The 16335-nt window shown below is 44.0% G+C and overlaps 1 protein-coding gene across 4 annotated transcripts in view; it reads right to left on the bottom strand.

Moving 5' to 3' along the window:
- ube3b (ubiquitin protein ligase E3B) overlaps positions 1–8947 on the bottom strand; it is a 49311-nt gene extending 40364 nt beyond the window's left edge. The window contains exons 1-6 of one of the 4 annotated variants that reach the window (XM_078227278.1): positions 8854–8947; positions 7508–7656; positions 6316–6511; positions 4383–4551; positions 2355–2475; positions 1303–1362 (exon numbers count right to left, since the gene is read on the bottom strand). In XM_078227278.1, the coding sequence (XP_078083404.1) occupies positions 1303–1362; positions 2355–2475; positions 4383–4543 (342 nt within the window). In that variant the 5' untranslated portion in view covers positions 4544–4551; positions 6316–6511; positions 7508–7656; positions 8854–8947. Of the gene's footprint in view, positions 1–1302; positions 1363–2354; positions 2476–4382; positions 4552–6315; positions 6512–7202; positions 7286–7507; positions 7657–8743; positions 8762–8853 lie in introns of those variants that run through there. The other 3 variants (XM_078227277.1, XM_078227276.1, XM_078227275.1) reach the window with 3 other exon arrangements.
- Positions 8948–16335: the final 7388 nt, after the last annotated feature.

The raw sequence follows: 16335 nt of genomic DNA, 5'->3' as shown, positions 1-16335 counted from the left end.
GTCCTGTCCGGAGACAATACACATCTCTTTAGCCTGTCTTGATGCTCTCTCCACTCACATTGTTTGTATCTTAAAGACTTGATTAGTTGTAAGTATTCGCATTCCAACCATTATTCATGTAAATTGAGTTTGTGTCTTTATATGCCCTGTTTGAACAGAATTCCCACTCACCTGAAGAAGGGGCTTAAGGCTCTGAAAGCTTGTGTGGCTTTTGCTACCAAATAAACCTGTTGGACTTTAGCCTGGTATTGTTAAACTTCTGACCAAAATAAAAAGAGCATGCTTGTGAGCCCACCACACTTCCAGATATAAATCATGTAAAAAATGCATAAATTATCTGTACTGACCAGATCTTGCTCAATATTCCTGTAAATGGAATTTGATTGATTATTTTCACATGTATTGGAATACAGTGAAAAGTATTGTTTCTCGCATACTATACAAAGCATGCCGTTCATAGAGAACGAAACGAGAGTGCAGAATGTAGTGTTACAGTCAGAGCTAGGGTGTAGAGAAAGATCAACTAAATGCGAGGTAGGTCCATTCAAAAGTCTGATAATAGCAGGGAAGAGGTTGTTCTTTAGTCAGTTGGTATGCGGCCTCAGATTTTTGTATCTTTTTTCCGACGGAAGAAGGTGGAGGAAAGAATGTCCAGGGTGCGTGGGGTCCTTGATTATGCTGGCTGCTTTTGCTCAGGCAGCGAGAAGTGTAGACAGAGTCAATGGATGGGAGGTTAGTTTGTGTGATGGATTGGGCTACATTCACGACCGTTTGTAGTTTCTTGCAGTCTTGGGCAGAGCAGGAATTACAGTAAAGTGCAAAGGTGACTGGATGAAATTTTCATGAAATGTCCACATCTCATGAAATAGAGATTTAGAGAAATAGAAATTGGAGAGTTCAAATACTGATTTTGCCCAGCCCAATTTGCAACATGACTGGAGAGTGTATTTATGCTGTGCAGCATTGGAATGGAGGAGAATGGATTACAGACCTGTCATTAGCACAGGGAGGAGCAATCAAGTTTACCTTTATTTTCCACTACAATTCATTAATACAGTCTGGCAATTAAACTGAGACAAGACTGATGACAAAGGTCACTGGTTCTCAGTTTTCAGACAAACCAGATGGCATCACAGAATGAAAACACCGTGGAATGTCCAGAGACTAAGAACTGAACGTGACCTTGCTTATCTGAATGTCGAATTATACACTGGGCATAACATCTATCAGCTAAACCATTAGAGGTGGATAGAAATAGGAAATACGCGATACATTTGAAATTAAAAACTATTACATACAAACCTTGGACTCATTCTCTACTTCCATGCTATTAAGGATACAGCGGCACAGCTTCTGAAGTCTCTGGAAACATACAAAAACTCGTTATTCAAACAACCTGTGCAGATCTCGCGAGGAGAGGAAGGACTTGCACAAAATTTTGCACCTTGATGGACAAATGGCATTCCCAATTTCCACAAACTGAAATGATTGATCTCCTGTGGAGTGACTAGAAGGACAGACTTTGGAATGCCAATGCCACAGTTCTGCATGTTTGGCAAACTCTTTACTCCTTAAGTCTAATGGCTTGCTGGCAAAAAAAAAAAATTAGATAGAGGTTAATTTCGATGCACACTGGAGATTGTAAGGGAGGCCATACTCTCAGTCTTAACAGCAAGTTACACTTATGGCATTGGGAGCTGTGGGTCACAAGCCTGCTCTTTTAACTTGGTGATGGTGCAGGATGGCCTGGTCTGGCCAGGACCAAGAATTCAGCAACTAGGGGAACAAGGGAGTCAAATTTGCAGGTCATTAATTCAGCTCCAACATGCTGGTGTAAAGGAACTCCACACCACTAAAGAGTCTTACAGATCCATTCGTCCCCAGAGCTGCATGTTTCATCAGAAGTTTGCACTTGTAGGATGTTTATTCCGGGGAATGGAAAATGGTGTCAGCGGCAAGGATTGTCTGATTAGCTACACCATAAGCGAGCTGACAAAACTCTTTCTTCTCTGTCCCGCCTTGAATCACAAAACTGTACCAGTGTGACGCTTTTTTTTTATTTGCCAGACTAGCCACCCTTTGACCTTGGAGCGATATTGTCAATCCGGTTTAAACATGGGTCTGAGAATCTTTCACTTTTACCAGTCTTTAGGATAACTTTAAATATTAGAACGGGATGATGGGTAGTAGATGAATACATGAAATCTGACCCCACAACAGCCGGATTAAATTACAACTTTAATTACTTAAATCGCAGTTTTCTAAACGAAACAACATTACTCAAAAGGATCCCAAACTAGCGATTTTCCTTCCCCATTCTAGGCCACAGGATTAACCGCGGCCGGTACACTTACCTCTTTATCTTCTTTCATGTGGTATACAAAGAGTAGCTTCCTTGTGATTTTAAATATAGCAAGTGCACTTCTTTTTGATGGATTTGCTTCACTGACGTCAAAAAATTCATCAACTTCCATCCTATAAAGGCAACATCACCTAATTAACCAACGTTGATAACGTTTTAAAGAAAATTATAGAGAGGCTCTCAGAAAGATGACACTCGGGGGTTTTGTTTTAAGAAACCTCACTGATGGGTTGAAGCCCATAGAGCTAAATATCAATAAGGTTCAAGCTTGAATAAAAGAGAAATAAGGTGAACTAAGAATGATCTAAATGCAAGATAAGGATTAAATTAAGAAAGGAAGACATTATGGCAATGAGTTTAAGATCGCTGAATCATTCATGCTGGACCAAGTCGCATCCAAGAATGATGGCAGTGCTATGATTCCACATGATCCTCGGAGACCTATCACTCAGGACATCCAGATAGATGAAGAGACAGTTATCCCATGAATGGATGAAAAAAAAACATTTTGCAAATGATCAAGGGTAGACTAATGGGGCGTTAACTGGTCAGATTGGATTGTTTTGCTTTGTGTGAAAAGGACATATCTGGGCAATTTTACATATTATTGGTTAGATATCAGTGTTGTAGTTGTACTTGAAGAGCTTGGCTTGGGGCACAGCTAGTTGTGGAGCATAACTTATCACTACTGTTGCTGGAGTGTGGTAGTGGCAGGTTCAATTGAAACATTCAAAAGGAAAGTAGAGAGTTATTTGAAGAGAAAGGATGTGCATGTGGTGGCCAATCCTGCTAATATCGTCATAGACAAATGCGTCTACGATATGTAGATGGGCAAGGACGAGATCAGGTAGGGTTTTCCTTCTTGCTGGTTCCCTCACCACCTACTGAAGACCCAGTCTAGCAGCTATGTCCTTCAGGTCTTGCCTAGCCCAGTCAGTAGTCGTATTACTGAGCCACTCTTGGTGATGGACATGTAAGACCGTCACTCAGAGTACATGCTGTGACCTTGCCATCCTCAGTGCTTCTTCCAAGTGGTGTTCAACATGGAGGAGTATTAATTCATCAGCTTTGAGGTGGTAATCAGCAGGAGATTTCCTTGCCCATGTTTGACTTGATGCCACAAGACTTTTTGGGTCTGGAGTCAATGTTGAAGACTCCCAGGGCAACTCTTTCCTAACTGTATACAACTGTGTCTCTACCTCTGGTGAATGTGTCTTGCTGGTGGGAGAGGATATACCCAGGGATGATGATGGTGGTGGTGTCTGGGACATTATAAGGTTGGATTGGTGAGTATGTCTACATCAGGCTTGGCTAGTCTGTGGGACAGTTCTTCCAATTCTGGCACAAGTCCGAGAGGTTAGGGAAGACTTTAAAAAAAAACATGAATCCAAGGCCCATTACTACAGGAAAAAATAGTTGTTAGGTGGCTAACAAATTTATATCATTTCCTTTGCCTTGGCTTACTTTTTGAGCTGGTTGCATTGTGTTTAATTTCCTGGCTTCTGACAGGAGTTATTGTATTTTGTGGACTGGAGCTAGCGAATGAGGCAGGTTTATATTGCCCACTCTATTTTTGAGGCCGTTCACATTTATCTGTAGACTTTATGTTATCCATGATTTCCTTTCTACACTGGCATTCCCCATTTCAACTGGAATCCAATCAGCTTTCCCAAGACACTAGGGAGAGTGTATCTTTTTTTAACCTGTTGGGAATGCCTAGGGACCACTATGCTGTTGGAAATAGTCACAGTAATGGAGTGATACCAAGCTGTTTTTTTTTAAGCCTGAAAACTCAATGAGGAATGTAGAACTGAGGCTTAAAGTCTCCGCAGATATGAAGAGCAACATTCCAAATCTTGGAGGTTCTTTGGCTTTATCGAGTTCGTCACAGTTGTTGCTATGTTCTTGCCCGTTTTATCTTCCATTGGTATTTTTTGTTTCTAAAACATAATTTGTTCTTTAAGCTATTATTCTTTTGAAAATTGCATTATGAAATCTCTTGCAAAACAAAATAATTGACCTGATTTCCCTGAGCAGCCGACACCTGCAGAGGTACCTCCTGACCAACGCTTGAATCTGAATGGTTGCACGTTCTCGTTCCTTCTGCCCTTTCCTCTCCTCCCGAGCTGCCCGGGCTTTGTCCAGGAACTGCGTCTTGGAAGTTTGTGCCATGCTGAACATTCTTGCTTCTGTGAATGTGACAACAACAGAAGTTTTTTAAAAATAATTTTCTCTTACCAATGGTCAAGTGCTCAATAGTATAACCCGAGATTCTGATATTATTGTTGACCCGAGTCCGAAGTGTTAACATTTTCTGCCTCTTGAATGCACACATGAACTATTTTAAATTTAAAGCCTCACCAAGCCTCTTCACTGCATTTGGCACTTTAGTATCAATACACAATGGGAAACGCAAGCCTATACACATACACGTCTCAACTACTGCTCATTCATTCATTTATGGGATGTGGGTGTCGTTGGCTAGACCAGCATTTATTGCCCATCTCTAGTTGCCCTTGAGAAGCTGGTGGTGAACTGCCTTCTTGAACCACTGCAGTCCCTGAGGTGTAGGTACACTCAGTGTACACAGGGAGGGAATTCCAGGATTTTGACCCAGCGACAGTGAAGGAACGGTGGTATATTTCCAAGGCAGGATGGTGAGTGAGTTGGAGGGGGACCTCCAGGTGGTGGGGTTCCCAGATATCTACTGCTCTTGTCCTTCTAGATGGTGGTGGTTGTGGGTTTGGAAGGTGCAGCCTAAGGAAATTTGGTGAGTCCCTGCAGTACACTTTGTAGATAGGACACTGCTGCCACTGTATACAGACTTGTAGGGAGTGAATGTTTGTGGAAATGGTAGCAATCAAGGGAGGCTGCTTTGTCCTGGATGGTGTCAAGCTTCTTGAGTGCTGTTGGAGCTGCACTCATCAGGCAAGTGGAGAGCATTCCATCACACTCCTGATTTGTGCCTTGTAAATGGTGGACAGGCCTTGGGAGTCAGGAGGTGAGTTACTTGCCGCAGGATTCCTAGCCTTTGACCTGCTCTGATAGCCACAGTATTTATATGGCTAGCCCAGTTCAGTTTCTGGTCAATGGTAAACCCAGGATGTTGATAGCTGAGGGGTGGCACAGTGGTTAAGCACTGCTGCCTCACAGTGCCAGGGACCTGGGTTCAATTCCTGGTTTGGATTGATATCTGTGTGGTGTCTGCATGCTTTTCCCCGTGTCTGCGTGGGTTTCCTCTGGGTGCTGCGGTTTCCTCCCACAGTCTGAAAGACGTGCTGGTTAGGTGCACTGGCCATGCTAAATTCTCCCTCAGTGTACCCGAACTAACAATGAGTGTGGCGACTAGGGGATTTTCACAGTAAGTTCATTGCAGTGTTAATGTAAGCCCACTTGTGACACTAATAAATAAACTTTGAAACTTTAGAATCATTGAATCCCTACAGTGTGGAAGGAGGCCATTCGGCCCATCGAATCTGTACTAACCACAATTCCACGCAGGTCCTATTCCCGTAACCCCTCATATTTACTCCGATAATCCCCCTGACACTAGGGTTAATTTAGCACGGCCAATCAACCTAAGCCATGCATCTTTGGACTGTGGGAGGAAACTGGAGTGCCCACAGGAAACCCACACAGACATTGGGAGAATGTGCAAACTCCACACAGATAGTGACCCCGAGGCCGGAATTGAATCCGGGTCCGTGGCACTGTGAGACTGCAGTGCTAACCACCATGCCACCCAGCGGAGAGACATCGCAGGTCAACACCAGTTCCATAGATGGGTCAGAATGTACTTATACCAGAATGGACTTACATCAAGAAGGCACTGCCCATAAAGTTTATAACTAGATAATCACCAACATCTACAGAAATGGGAGCCGTTTAACTGCCAGTCAAGCAAAAAGGTATAATGGGGGCAAATAGTCAATATAAGTAAAGCATCAATTTACCTTAGTTGTATAGTGCTCTCCTAGACTGGAAATCAGTTCAGCAGCCTTGCTGCATTGACATGATGCACTCATTCAGACACTGACAGACCTGGAGTGAATGGGCACTGTACACCGATAAGAGGAAGACTCCGCATCATTTCAAGTCCATCTTCTCAGGACAAAATAGCTATCTACTTGATTGGGCACATTGAAAACCCTAAGAAAGAACAAAATATGTCAGAAAAGTTAGAGACACATTCATGGTGACTGACCATTTACAAGTTATGATGGCAAGAGGTTAAAATCTCCAGTGGCACCTGAGTACCACAACACTAATTTGACTGCTAAATTTCAAACATTCTTAGCCCAAAAAGCTACCTGGGATAAGCTGAACTGGCACATTAACCATGAGTTGGACGAATCATGCAGATTTAAGAACAGAATGTCATTTTGACTATTGTGCAGCATCATTAAGGTTTACACATTGCAACGGCCCCAGTCTCATTTTCCTGTTCATTATACTCTTCTTCAAGTGTTTATCCAACTCCCACTTAAGTACCAAGATTAGATTAAGATCAAGTGCTACTTAGGCAATATTTGTCATATTCCTAACAGAACTCCTGCAAATTCATCCTTGTTTTCACATTAATGTTTGACAACTTTTAAAATCTACATTCCTACTTCTAAGTAGAGCATATTTCTGTACCTGAACCCTCATAATCGTTCCACTCTCCTGCATTAAAAAAATGACCACTCAGCGCATTTTTATACTGGTCTATTTCACAAAAGTTAATACCCAGGGCTTAAGTAACACCGATCTAGAAAGTCTTCTAGCTCGGTGTTACTTAAGCCCTGGGTATAAAATATATGGAATATATATATATAATATAAATGTAATGTATATTCACCTCCACACAGTGGAATAAAGTTTGTTCTGAAGGGATCAAGTAGTGCAAATTGGGAAATAATCTGCTTGATAGCGATTAGAAAGCTGTAATTTTTGGTCAATAGAACAATTAAGTATTTAAAACTTATATTCACAAACTACAGTGTTTACTATCTCAATCTTTGCAAACTTGCAATCATTCCCAGAGATCTATTATCAGTGTTGTCACAAAGCTTACCGGTAATTGTAAAAAAAAGAAAAATCAGTCTAATGTTCTGTGATGCACGTTTCAAACACCAGTGACAGACTTGTGTCATCACTTTTTACCTTTGTGCTGTATATCCTGAACTGTAGTGTCCAGAAATATTTGGAGAGACTGAATCAATCATATACTGCTGGCTGTGTCTCATAACACTGTTCAGTATCTGCCTGTGTTAAGTCAATCGCGATTACAATTTTCTGAAATTCTAGCGACACTGTAAATGACAGGAGTTATTTTAAAATACAATCCAGATTTGTGCATGAAACTATTCAAAACATTTTAAAAGCTTTATAATTTTGTTTCAAGGCTTCATTTTTGTTGCTCCCAGCAGTGAGATATATTCTGTAATTTGTAACTTGATACAAGTTATACTAGATAATTAAACAGAAATAAATACTCCACCACCATTTAATCTGCAAGACAGAGCACTCCACGGTCCTATTATTGTCCAAATACACATTTCATGGCATCCTTCAATTAAGTCTGTACATGCTGCATTCATCTGACATAAAACTTATACAACTTATGCACATAAAAGAGGACGCACCAGAAAACACTCGCCATGAAAGGCCCAATTGAGAACAAATAATGTGTTTTATTTTAAAACAAGTTCACATCCATTACCACATGCATGGTTGCTTTTGCCTTTTGAAATGAAGCTGCCCGAAAGGCATTAGGGCAAGTGAGACTTTCCTTTGTAAGAATGACTTTCCTATGATCAGTAATCCCATAGCAGCAACTGGAAAAATTATACACACACATAGCAACACAATTATATTTGCTGCATGGCATGAGACAATAAGAAATCAGGCCAAATCCTCCTCTTGTGTTCCTGAACATTTCTCTCTGGCATATGCGTAACCTAAGCTATTGTTAAATACTCCACCACCATTTAATCTACAAGATAGAACACTCCAAGGTCCTATTATTGTCCAAAACACCTTGCACATTGCATGACAATCTTCATTTAAGTCTGTACATGCTGCACTCATCTTACATAAAACTTAGGAAACTTTTGCACACAAGAGGGTGCACAAGGAGACACTTGCCATGAAGGGCCCAATCGAGAGCAAATGTTTTATTTCAAAACAGGCCCACATCCAATACCACATGCATGGTTGCTTTTGCCTTTTGAAATGTAGCTGCCCTAAAGGCATTATGGCAAGTGAGGCTTCCCTTTGTAAGAATGACTTTCCTGTGATCAGCAATCTCATAGCAGCAACTGGAGAAATTACACACACACATAGCAACACAATTACATTCCCTGCACAACATAAGACAATAACAGATCAGGCCAAAACCTCCTCTTGTGTTCCTGAACTTTTCTCCCTGTAATCTGCATGACCTAAGGTGTTATTATTGATGATGAGGGATGATAATGATTTTCAGTGTTAACTGGCAGAGTTAGTACCCGGCTCCTCGCGCCCAGCTCTCTTCTCCTTCCCTCTCGCAACAAGCATAACTCCATCAACAACAAGCCCATCACCGCCGCCACTTCCGTTTCCGGGTTAGACCAGGCCCCGGGGTCAGACCACGCCCCTTTCCGCCGGGCCTTGGCCTACGCATGCTCACTGGGCCGGCTTTGATTGGTCGGCCATCTGACGGAGGCGGGGGGAGTGGGAGAGCCCCGCCATCTTGGTAAAGGTCCTGAATCTCAGAGTGAGCCAACAGTAAGACAGGTTGCAAAGTCGGTTTAACGCATGTAGAACTTTGTCTAGAAACATATAGAATATTATATTAGATAGAGTAAAAGGATGAGACGTGAAGGAATAGGGCCCATAAAAGGTGAAGGCGGGAAAATCTGTACGGAACCAGTAGAAATGGCAGAGGTGCTTAATGAGCATTTTGCCTCGGTTTTCACAGAGGAGAAGGACCTGGGTGGATGTACTGCGGGCGTGCGGTGGACTGAAAAGATTGAGTATGTGGACTTTCAGAAAGAGGTTGTGCTGGAATCTTTGAATGGCATCAAGATAGATAAGTCGCCGGGTCCGGATGGGATGTACCCCAGGTTACTGTGGGAGGCGAGGGAAGAGATTGCAGAGCCTCTGGCGATGATCTTTGCGTCGTCGATGGAGACGGGAGAGGTGCTGGAGGATTGGAGGATTGCAGATGTGGTTCCTATTTTCAAGAAGGGGAATAGGGATAGCCCAGGTAATTACCGACCGGTGAGTCTAACCTCAGTGGTTGGTAAGCTGATGGAGAAGATCCTGAGGGACAAGATTTATGAGCATTTAGAGAGGTTTAGTATGCTCAAGAATACTCAGCATGGTTTTGTCAAAGGCAGATCGTGCCTTACGAGCCTGGTGGAGTTATTCAAAAATGTGACTAAACACATTGACGAAGGGAAAGCGGTAGATGTGGTTTATATGGATTTTAGCAAGGCGTTCGATACGGTCCCTCATGCAAGGCTTCTAGAAAGAGTGAGAGGCCATGGGATCCAAGGTGCTGCTGCCCTGTGGATCCAGAACTGGCTTGCCCAAAGGAGGCAGAGAGTGTGTACAGATGGGTCTTTTTCTAAATGGAGGTCGGTCACCAGTGGTGTGCCCCAGGGATCTGTTTTGGGACCCTTGCTGTTTGTCATTTTCATAAATGACCTGGATGAGGAAGTGGAGGGATGGGTTGGTAAGTTTGCCGACGACACGAAGGTTGGTGGGGTTGTGGATAGTCTGGAGGGATGTCAGAAGTTACAGAGGGACATAGATAGGATGCAAGACTGGGCGGAGAAGTGGCAGATGGACTTCAACCCAGATAAATGCGTGGTGGTCCATTTTGGCAGCTCAAATGGGATGAAGGAGTACAATATAAAGGGAAAGACTCTTAGTACTGTAGAGGATCAGAAGGACCTTGGGGTCCGGGTCCATAGGACTCTAAAATCGGCCCCGCAGGTGGAGGAGGTGGTTAAGAAGGCATATGGTGTGCTGGCCTTTATCAATCGAGGGATTGAGTTTAGGAGTCCGGGGATAATTATGCAGCTTTATAAGACCCTCGTCCGACCCCACTTGGAGTACTGTGCTCAGTTCTGGTCGCCCCATTACAGGAAAGATGTGGAAAAGATTGAAAGGGCGCCGAGGCAATTTACAGGGATGTTGCCTGGACTGAGTGGCATGCCTTATGAGGATAGGCTGAGGGAGCTCGGTCTTTTCTCCTTGGAGAGACGTAGGATGAGAGGAGACCTAATAGAGGTATATAAGATGTTGAGAGGCATAGATCGGGTGGACTCTCAGAGGCTTTTTCCAAGGGTGGAAATGGCTGCTTCGAGAGGACACAGGTTTAAAGTGCTGGGGGATAGGTACAGGGGAAATGTTAGGGGGAAGTTTTTCACATAGAGGGTGGTGGGCGAGTGGAATCGGCTGCCGTCAGTGGTGGTGGAGGCAAACTCAATAGGGTCTTTTAAGAGACTCCTGGATGAGTACATGGGACTTAATAGGATGGAGGGTTATAGGTAGGCCTAAAAGGTAGGGATATGTTCGGCACAACTTGTGGGGCTGAAGGGCCTGTTTTGTGCTGTAGTTTTTCTATGTTTCTATTATGTCTGCTCCACCATGACATCATCTCCCAGAAATGAGGGAGACAAGACAGTTGGTTCAGCTTTGATTTGATTTATTATTGTCACATGTATTGGGACACAATGAAAAGTATTGTTTCTTGCGTGCTAGACAGACAAAGCATACCGTTCCTAGAATACAGAAGGGAGAAGGAAAGGAGAGGGTGCAAAATGTAGTATTACAGTGATAGGGTGTAGAGAAAGATCAGCTTTATATGAGGTCAGCACGATGGCACAATGTTTTTTTTTGTTTTTATTCCAATTCAATCAAATCAAGTCCAATTCAGAGTCTCAACAAGTTGAGACATTCCCGATCCAAGCTGACAAGACAGGGCTCTCACCTCCTATCTTGGGCTTGATCTACATGATCCAAGCTGATTGGAGTAGGCATAGCTCCTCCTCCAAGGCTTGATCTCATTTGCATCTTAGCCAAAAGGCCGAGATGCTGCTTTTAAAAATTGCTTCAAATGAAGCTAAAATGTAACCTAATGACTTCAACCAAGCGCAGCATGTCGATACTACACTTGATCTTAGCCAAAAGGCCGAGCAGTGTTGCCTCACAGCCATGATGTGGAGATGCTGGCGTTGGACTGGGGTAAGCACAGTAAGAAGTCTCACAACACCAGGTTAAAGTCCAACAGGTTTATTTGGCAGCACAAGCCACAAGCTTTCAGAGCGCTGCTCCTTCATCAGGTGAGTGGGAGTTCTGTTCACAATCAGGGCATATAAAGACACAAACTCAATTTACAAAATAATGGTTGGAATGCAAGTCTTTACAGGTAATCAAGTCTTAAAGGTACAGACAATGTGAGTGGAGAGAGGGTTAAGCACAGGTTAAAGAGATGTGTATTGTCTCCAGCCAGGACAGTTATTGAGATTTTGCAAGCCCAGGCAAGTCGTGGGGGTTACAGATAGTGTGACATGAACCCAAGATCCCGGTTGAGGCTGTCCTCATGTGTGCGGAACTTGGCTATCAGTTTCTGCTCGGCGATTCTGTGTTGTGTGTCGTGAAGGCCGCCTTGGAGAACGCTTACCCGAAGATCAGAGGCTGAATGCCCGTGACTGCTGAAGTGTCCCCCAACAGGAAGAGAATACTCTTGCCTGGTGATTGTTGAGCGGCGTTCATTCATCCATTGTCGTAGCGTCTGCATGGTCTCCCCAATCTACCATGCCTTGGGACATCCTGCAGCATATCAGGTAGACAACGTTGGCCGAGTTGCAAAAGTATGTTCTGTGTACCTGGTGAATGGTGTTCTCACATGAGATGATGGCATCCGTGTCGATGATCCGGCACATCTTGCAGAGGTTGCTGTGGCAGGGTTGTGTGGTGTCGTAGTCACTGTTCTCCTGAAGGCTGGGTAGTTTGTTGTGGACAATGGTCTGTTTGAGGTTGTGCGGTGGTTTGAAGGCAAGAGGTGGGGGTGTGGGGTTGGCCTTGGCGAGATGTTTGTCTTAATCGATGACATGTTGAAGGCTTCGGAGAAGATGTCGTAGCTTCGCTGCTCCGGGGAAGTACTGGACGACGAAGGGTACTCTGTCCGCCGTGTCCCGTGTTTGTCTTCTGAGGAGGTCGGTGCGGCTTTTCGCTGTGGCGTGTCGGAACTGTCGACCGATGAGTCGAGCGCTATATCCTGTTCTTATGAGGGCATCTTTCAGGAGGTCTGGAGGTGTCTGTTGCAATCCTCCTCATCCGAGCAGATCCTGTGTATACGGAGGGCTTGTCCGTAGGGGATGGCTTCTTTAACGTGTTTAGGGTGGAAGCTGGAGAAGTGGAGCATCATGAGGTTACCGTGGGCTTGTGGTACAGTGAAGCGCTGAGGTGACCATCCTTGATGGAGATGCGTGTGCCCAAGAATGCAACCGATTCCGGAGAGTAGTCCATGGTGAGTCTGATGGTGGGATGGAACTTGTTGATGTCATCATGTAGTTGTTTCAGTGATTGTTCACCATCAGTCCAAAGGAAGAAAACATCATCGATGTATCTAGTGTATAGCATCAGTTGAAGGTCCTGTGTGGTGAAGAGGTCTTGTTTGAACCTGTGCATAAGATGTTGGAATATTGAGGTGTGAATTTGGTCCCCATGGCTGTTCCGTGTGTCTGGATGAAGAACTGGTTGTTGAAGGTGAAGACATTGTGGTCCAGGATGAAGCGGATGAGTTGTAAAATTGCATCTGGAGATTGGCAGTCATCATACAAGGATGGATGTGTTGGCTGACTAATGGCTGAAGCGTGGGGCAAATCATCTGATGAAACAATCAGAAACGCATTTAATCACGGTCAATCATACATCTAACTGCTTCATGAAAGATCCTGAATGTCCCATAAGGAAGACCATTCCAGGCATTAGTCTGCCTTTGTATGAAGATGTATGAGGTAACATAAATCCTGAATGTTCTTTTACCAATTTGCACTTGTTTACCCACTGCCCCCGCCCCCCAACCTCCACTATGCTACATTGAAACAGTGCTTAACATTAACCATTTCTGTCCCACATTATTGTAAGGTTCCTTTCTAAAATCCCCTATTTCCTGCATTACACTGAGGATGACTGGATATCAAAAGCACTAATTGGCTGTGAAATGCTTTAGGATGTTCTAAGATTGTTGAAGGTGTTATTGCAAGTATTCTTTATTTGCCTACTAAGGTTAGAGAAGTTTTTCTACTGTTTTCTCAGAACTTACCCTTCTAAAGTTCAAACTTGTTGCTTTTCTCTGAATCTGTTAGAGCAGGGGAGTTCATCAAGCCTGCGCTGACAACAATCCCAGCAAGGCCCTGTCCCCGTACCCCACACATTTAACCTGCTCGTCCCCCTGATATCAAGAGGCAATTTAGCATGGCCAATCAACCTAACCCGCACATCTTTGGAGTGTGGGAGGAAACCAGAGCACCCGGAGGAAACCCACACAGGGATGAGGAGAATATGCAAATACCACTTTGACAGTCACCCGAGGCCAGAATTGAACTCGGGTCCGTGGTGCCGTGAGGCAGCAGTGCTAGCCACTGTGCCACAGTGTCACTAGTTATCATTAGTGTCCTCGCCAATAGTCATCCTTTAATCAACAATATAAACAAAAACTGGTCATTATTGCATTGCTGTTTGAGGGATCTTGCTGCATGTTGCTGCCTTTTCTATATTACAACAGTGATTACACTTCAAAAGCTGTTGGTTGGAAGCACTTTGAGTTGTCCAGTAGTCATGAAAAGCGCTGTATAAGTACAAGACTTTTCTTTTTATTGCTTTGTGCGTTGGTGAACAAAGTTGGATGTGGTATTCAATGTAGGGGAGGCAGTGGCGTAGTGATATTATCACTGGACTAGTAACCCAGAGACACGGGTGAACGCTTTAGAGACTTGGGTTCGAATCCCACCATGACAGATTAACAGGAAAATCTGGAATTAAAAAAGTCTAACAATAATCATGAAACAATTGTTTATTGTCGTTTAAAAAAAAACATCTGGCCCTTTCTACCAGCTTTAGCTGTTCAGGCCTACATATGAATCTGGGCCCACAACAATGTGCTTGACTCAATAGCATAGCAAAGCACTCAGTTGCATCAAACCACTGCAAAGCTTACAAAGAATAAAACCAGATGAACCACTTGGCATCGACTTAGGCACAGGAGATAACAACAGCAAACTCATCCCCGTTGACTCTGCAAAGTCCTCCTTATTAAAATCTGGAAGCTTGCCTAACCTTGTCTGTAAGGCATGATTATGTCTGTGCTCCAGACACCTCTATCCCTGAGTGTGTTCAGTCCCAGCTGATGAATCTGTATTCCTCCAGGTTGAACAGCACTTAAAGGAAGCACTGAAGGTGGTAAGGGTGCAGAATGTACACTGGGTGGGAGACTTCAGTGTCCATCACCAAGAGTGGCTCAGTAATACCAATACAGACCGGGCTGGCTCGGTCCTAAAGGACATAGCTGCTCGACTGGGACAGCAGCAGGAGTTGAGGGAACCAACAAGAGAGAAAAACATACTTGACCTCATCCTCACCAATCTGCCTGCCACAGATGCATCTATCCTTGACAGTATCAATAGGAATGGTCACTGCACAGTGCTTGTGGAGACAAAGTAACATCTTCATATTGAGGATTCCCTCCATTGTGTTGTGTGTCACTACCACTGTGCTAAATGGGATAGATTTTGAACAGATCTAGCAACTCAAAACCGGGCATCTCCGAGGCTGTGGGCCATCAGCAGCAGCAGAATTGAACTCAACCTCATGGCCGGGCATATCCCCACTCAACCCATCAAGCCAGGGGATCAACCCTGGTTCAATAAAGACTGCAGGAGAGCATGCCAGGAGTTGCACTAGATATCCCTAAAAATGAGGTGTCAACTTGGTGAAGCTACATCTCAGGACTATGTACATGCCAAACAGTGGAAGCAGCATGCGATAGAGACAAGTCATCCCATAACCAACGGATCAGATCTAAGCGCTGCAGTCCTGCCAGATCCAGTCGTGAATGGTGGTGGACAATAAAATAACTCACTGGAATCATAGAATTCCTGCAGTGCAGAAGAGGCCATTATGCACATCAAGTCTGCACCAACTCTGACAGAATATCTTACCCAGGCCCTCTCCCCCACTTTATCCCTGTAACCCCACACATTTACCATGGCTAATCCATCTAACCTACACACCTTAGAACACTAAGGAGTAATTTACCATAGCCAATCCACCTAACCTGGACATCATTGGACTGTTGGAGGAAACCAGACCACCCAGGGGAAACCCACGCAGACACGGGGAAAACATGTAAAATCCACACAGGGGAGGAGGAGGCTCCACAAATATCCCCATCCTCAATGATGGAGGAGCCCTGTACATCAGTGCAAAAGATAAGGTTGAAGCATTCAGAACAACCTTTAACCAGAAGTGCCAAGTGGATGATCCACTTCAGCTTCCTCCAGAGGTTCCCAGCATCACAGATTCCAGTCTTCAGCCAGTTCGATTCACTATGTGATATCAAGAAAGAACTGAAGGTGCTGGATACTGCAAAAGCTATGAGTCCTAACAATATTCCAGCAACACTACACAAAAAGCAGGACAAATCCAAGCTAGCCAATTACCATCCCATCAATGTATTCTCGATCATCAGTAAAGTGATGGAAAGGGCCATCAACAGTGCTACCAAGCAGCACCTGCTCAGCAATAATCTGCTCACAGATGCTAAGTTTGGGTTCTGCCAGGGTCACATTGCAACAATCTCATTGCAACCTTGGTTCAAATATGGACCAAAGAGCTGAACTTCAGAGGTAAGGTAAGAGTTGACATCAAGGCAGCATTTGACCGAGTATGGCATCAAGGAGCCCCAGCAAAACAGGAGTCAATGCGAATCAATG

The sequence above is a fragment of the Mustelus asterias genome, chromosome 13, assembly GCF_964213995.1.
Source record: "Mustelus asterias chromosome 13, sMusAst1.hap1.1, whole genome shotgun sequence".
In the NCBI taxonomy this organism is placed as follows: domain Eukaryota; kingdom Metazoa; phylum Chordata; class Chondrichthyes; order Carcharhiniformes; family Triakidae; genus Mustelus; species Mustelus asterias.
Note: the sequence above shows the minus strand (reverse complement) of the source record. Positions and strands in the feature narration are given on the sequence as shown.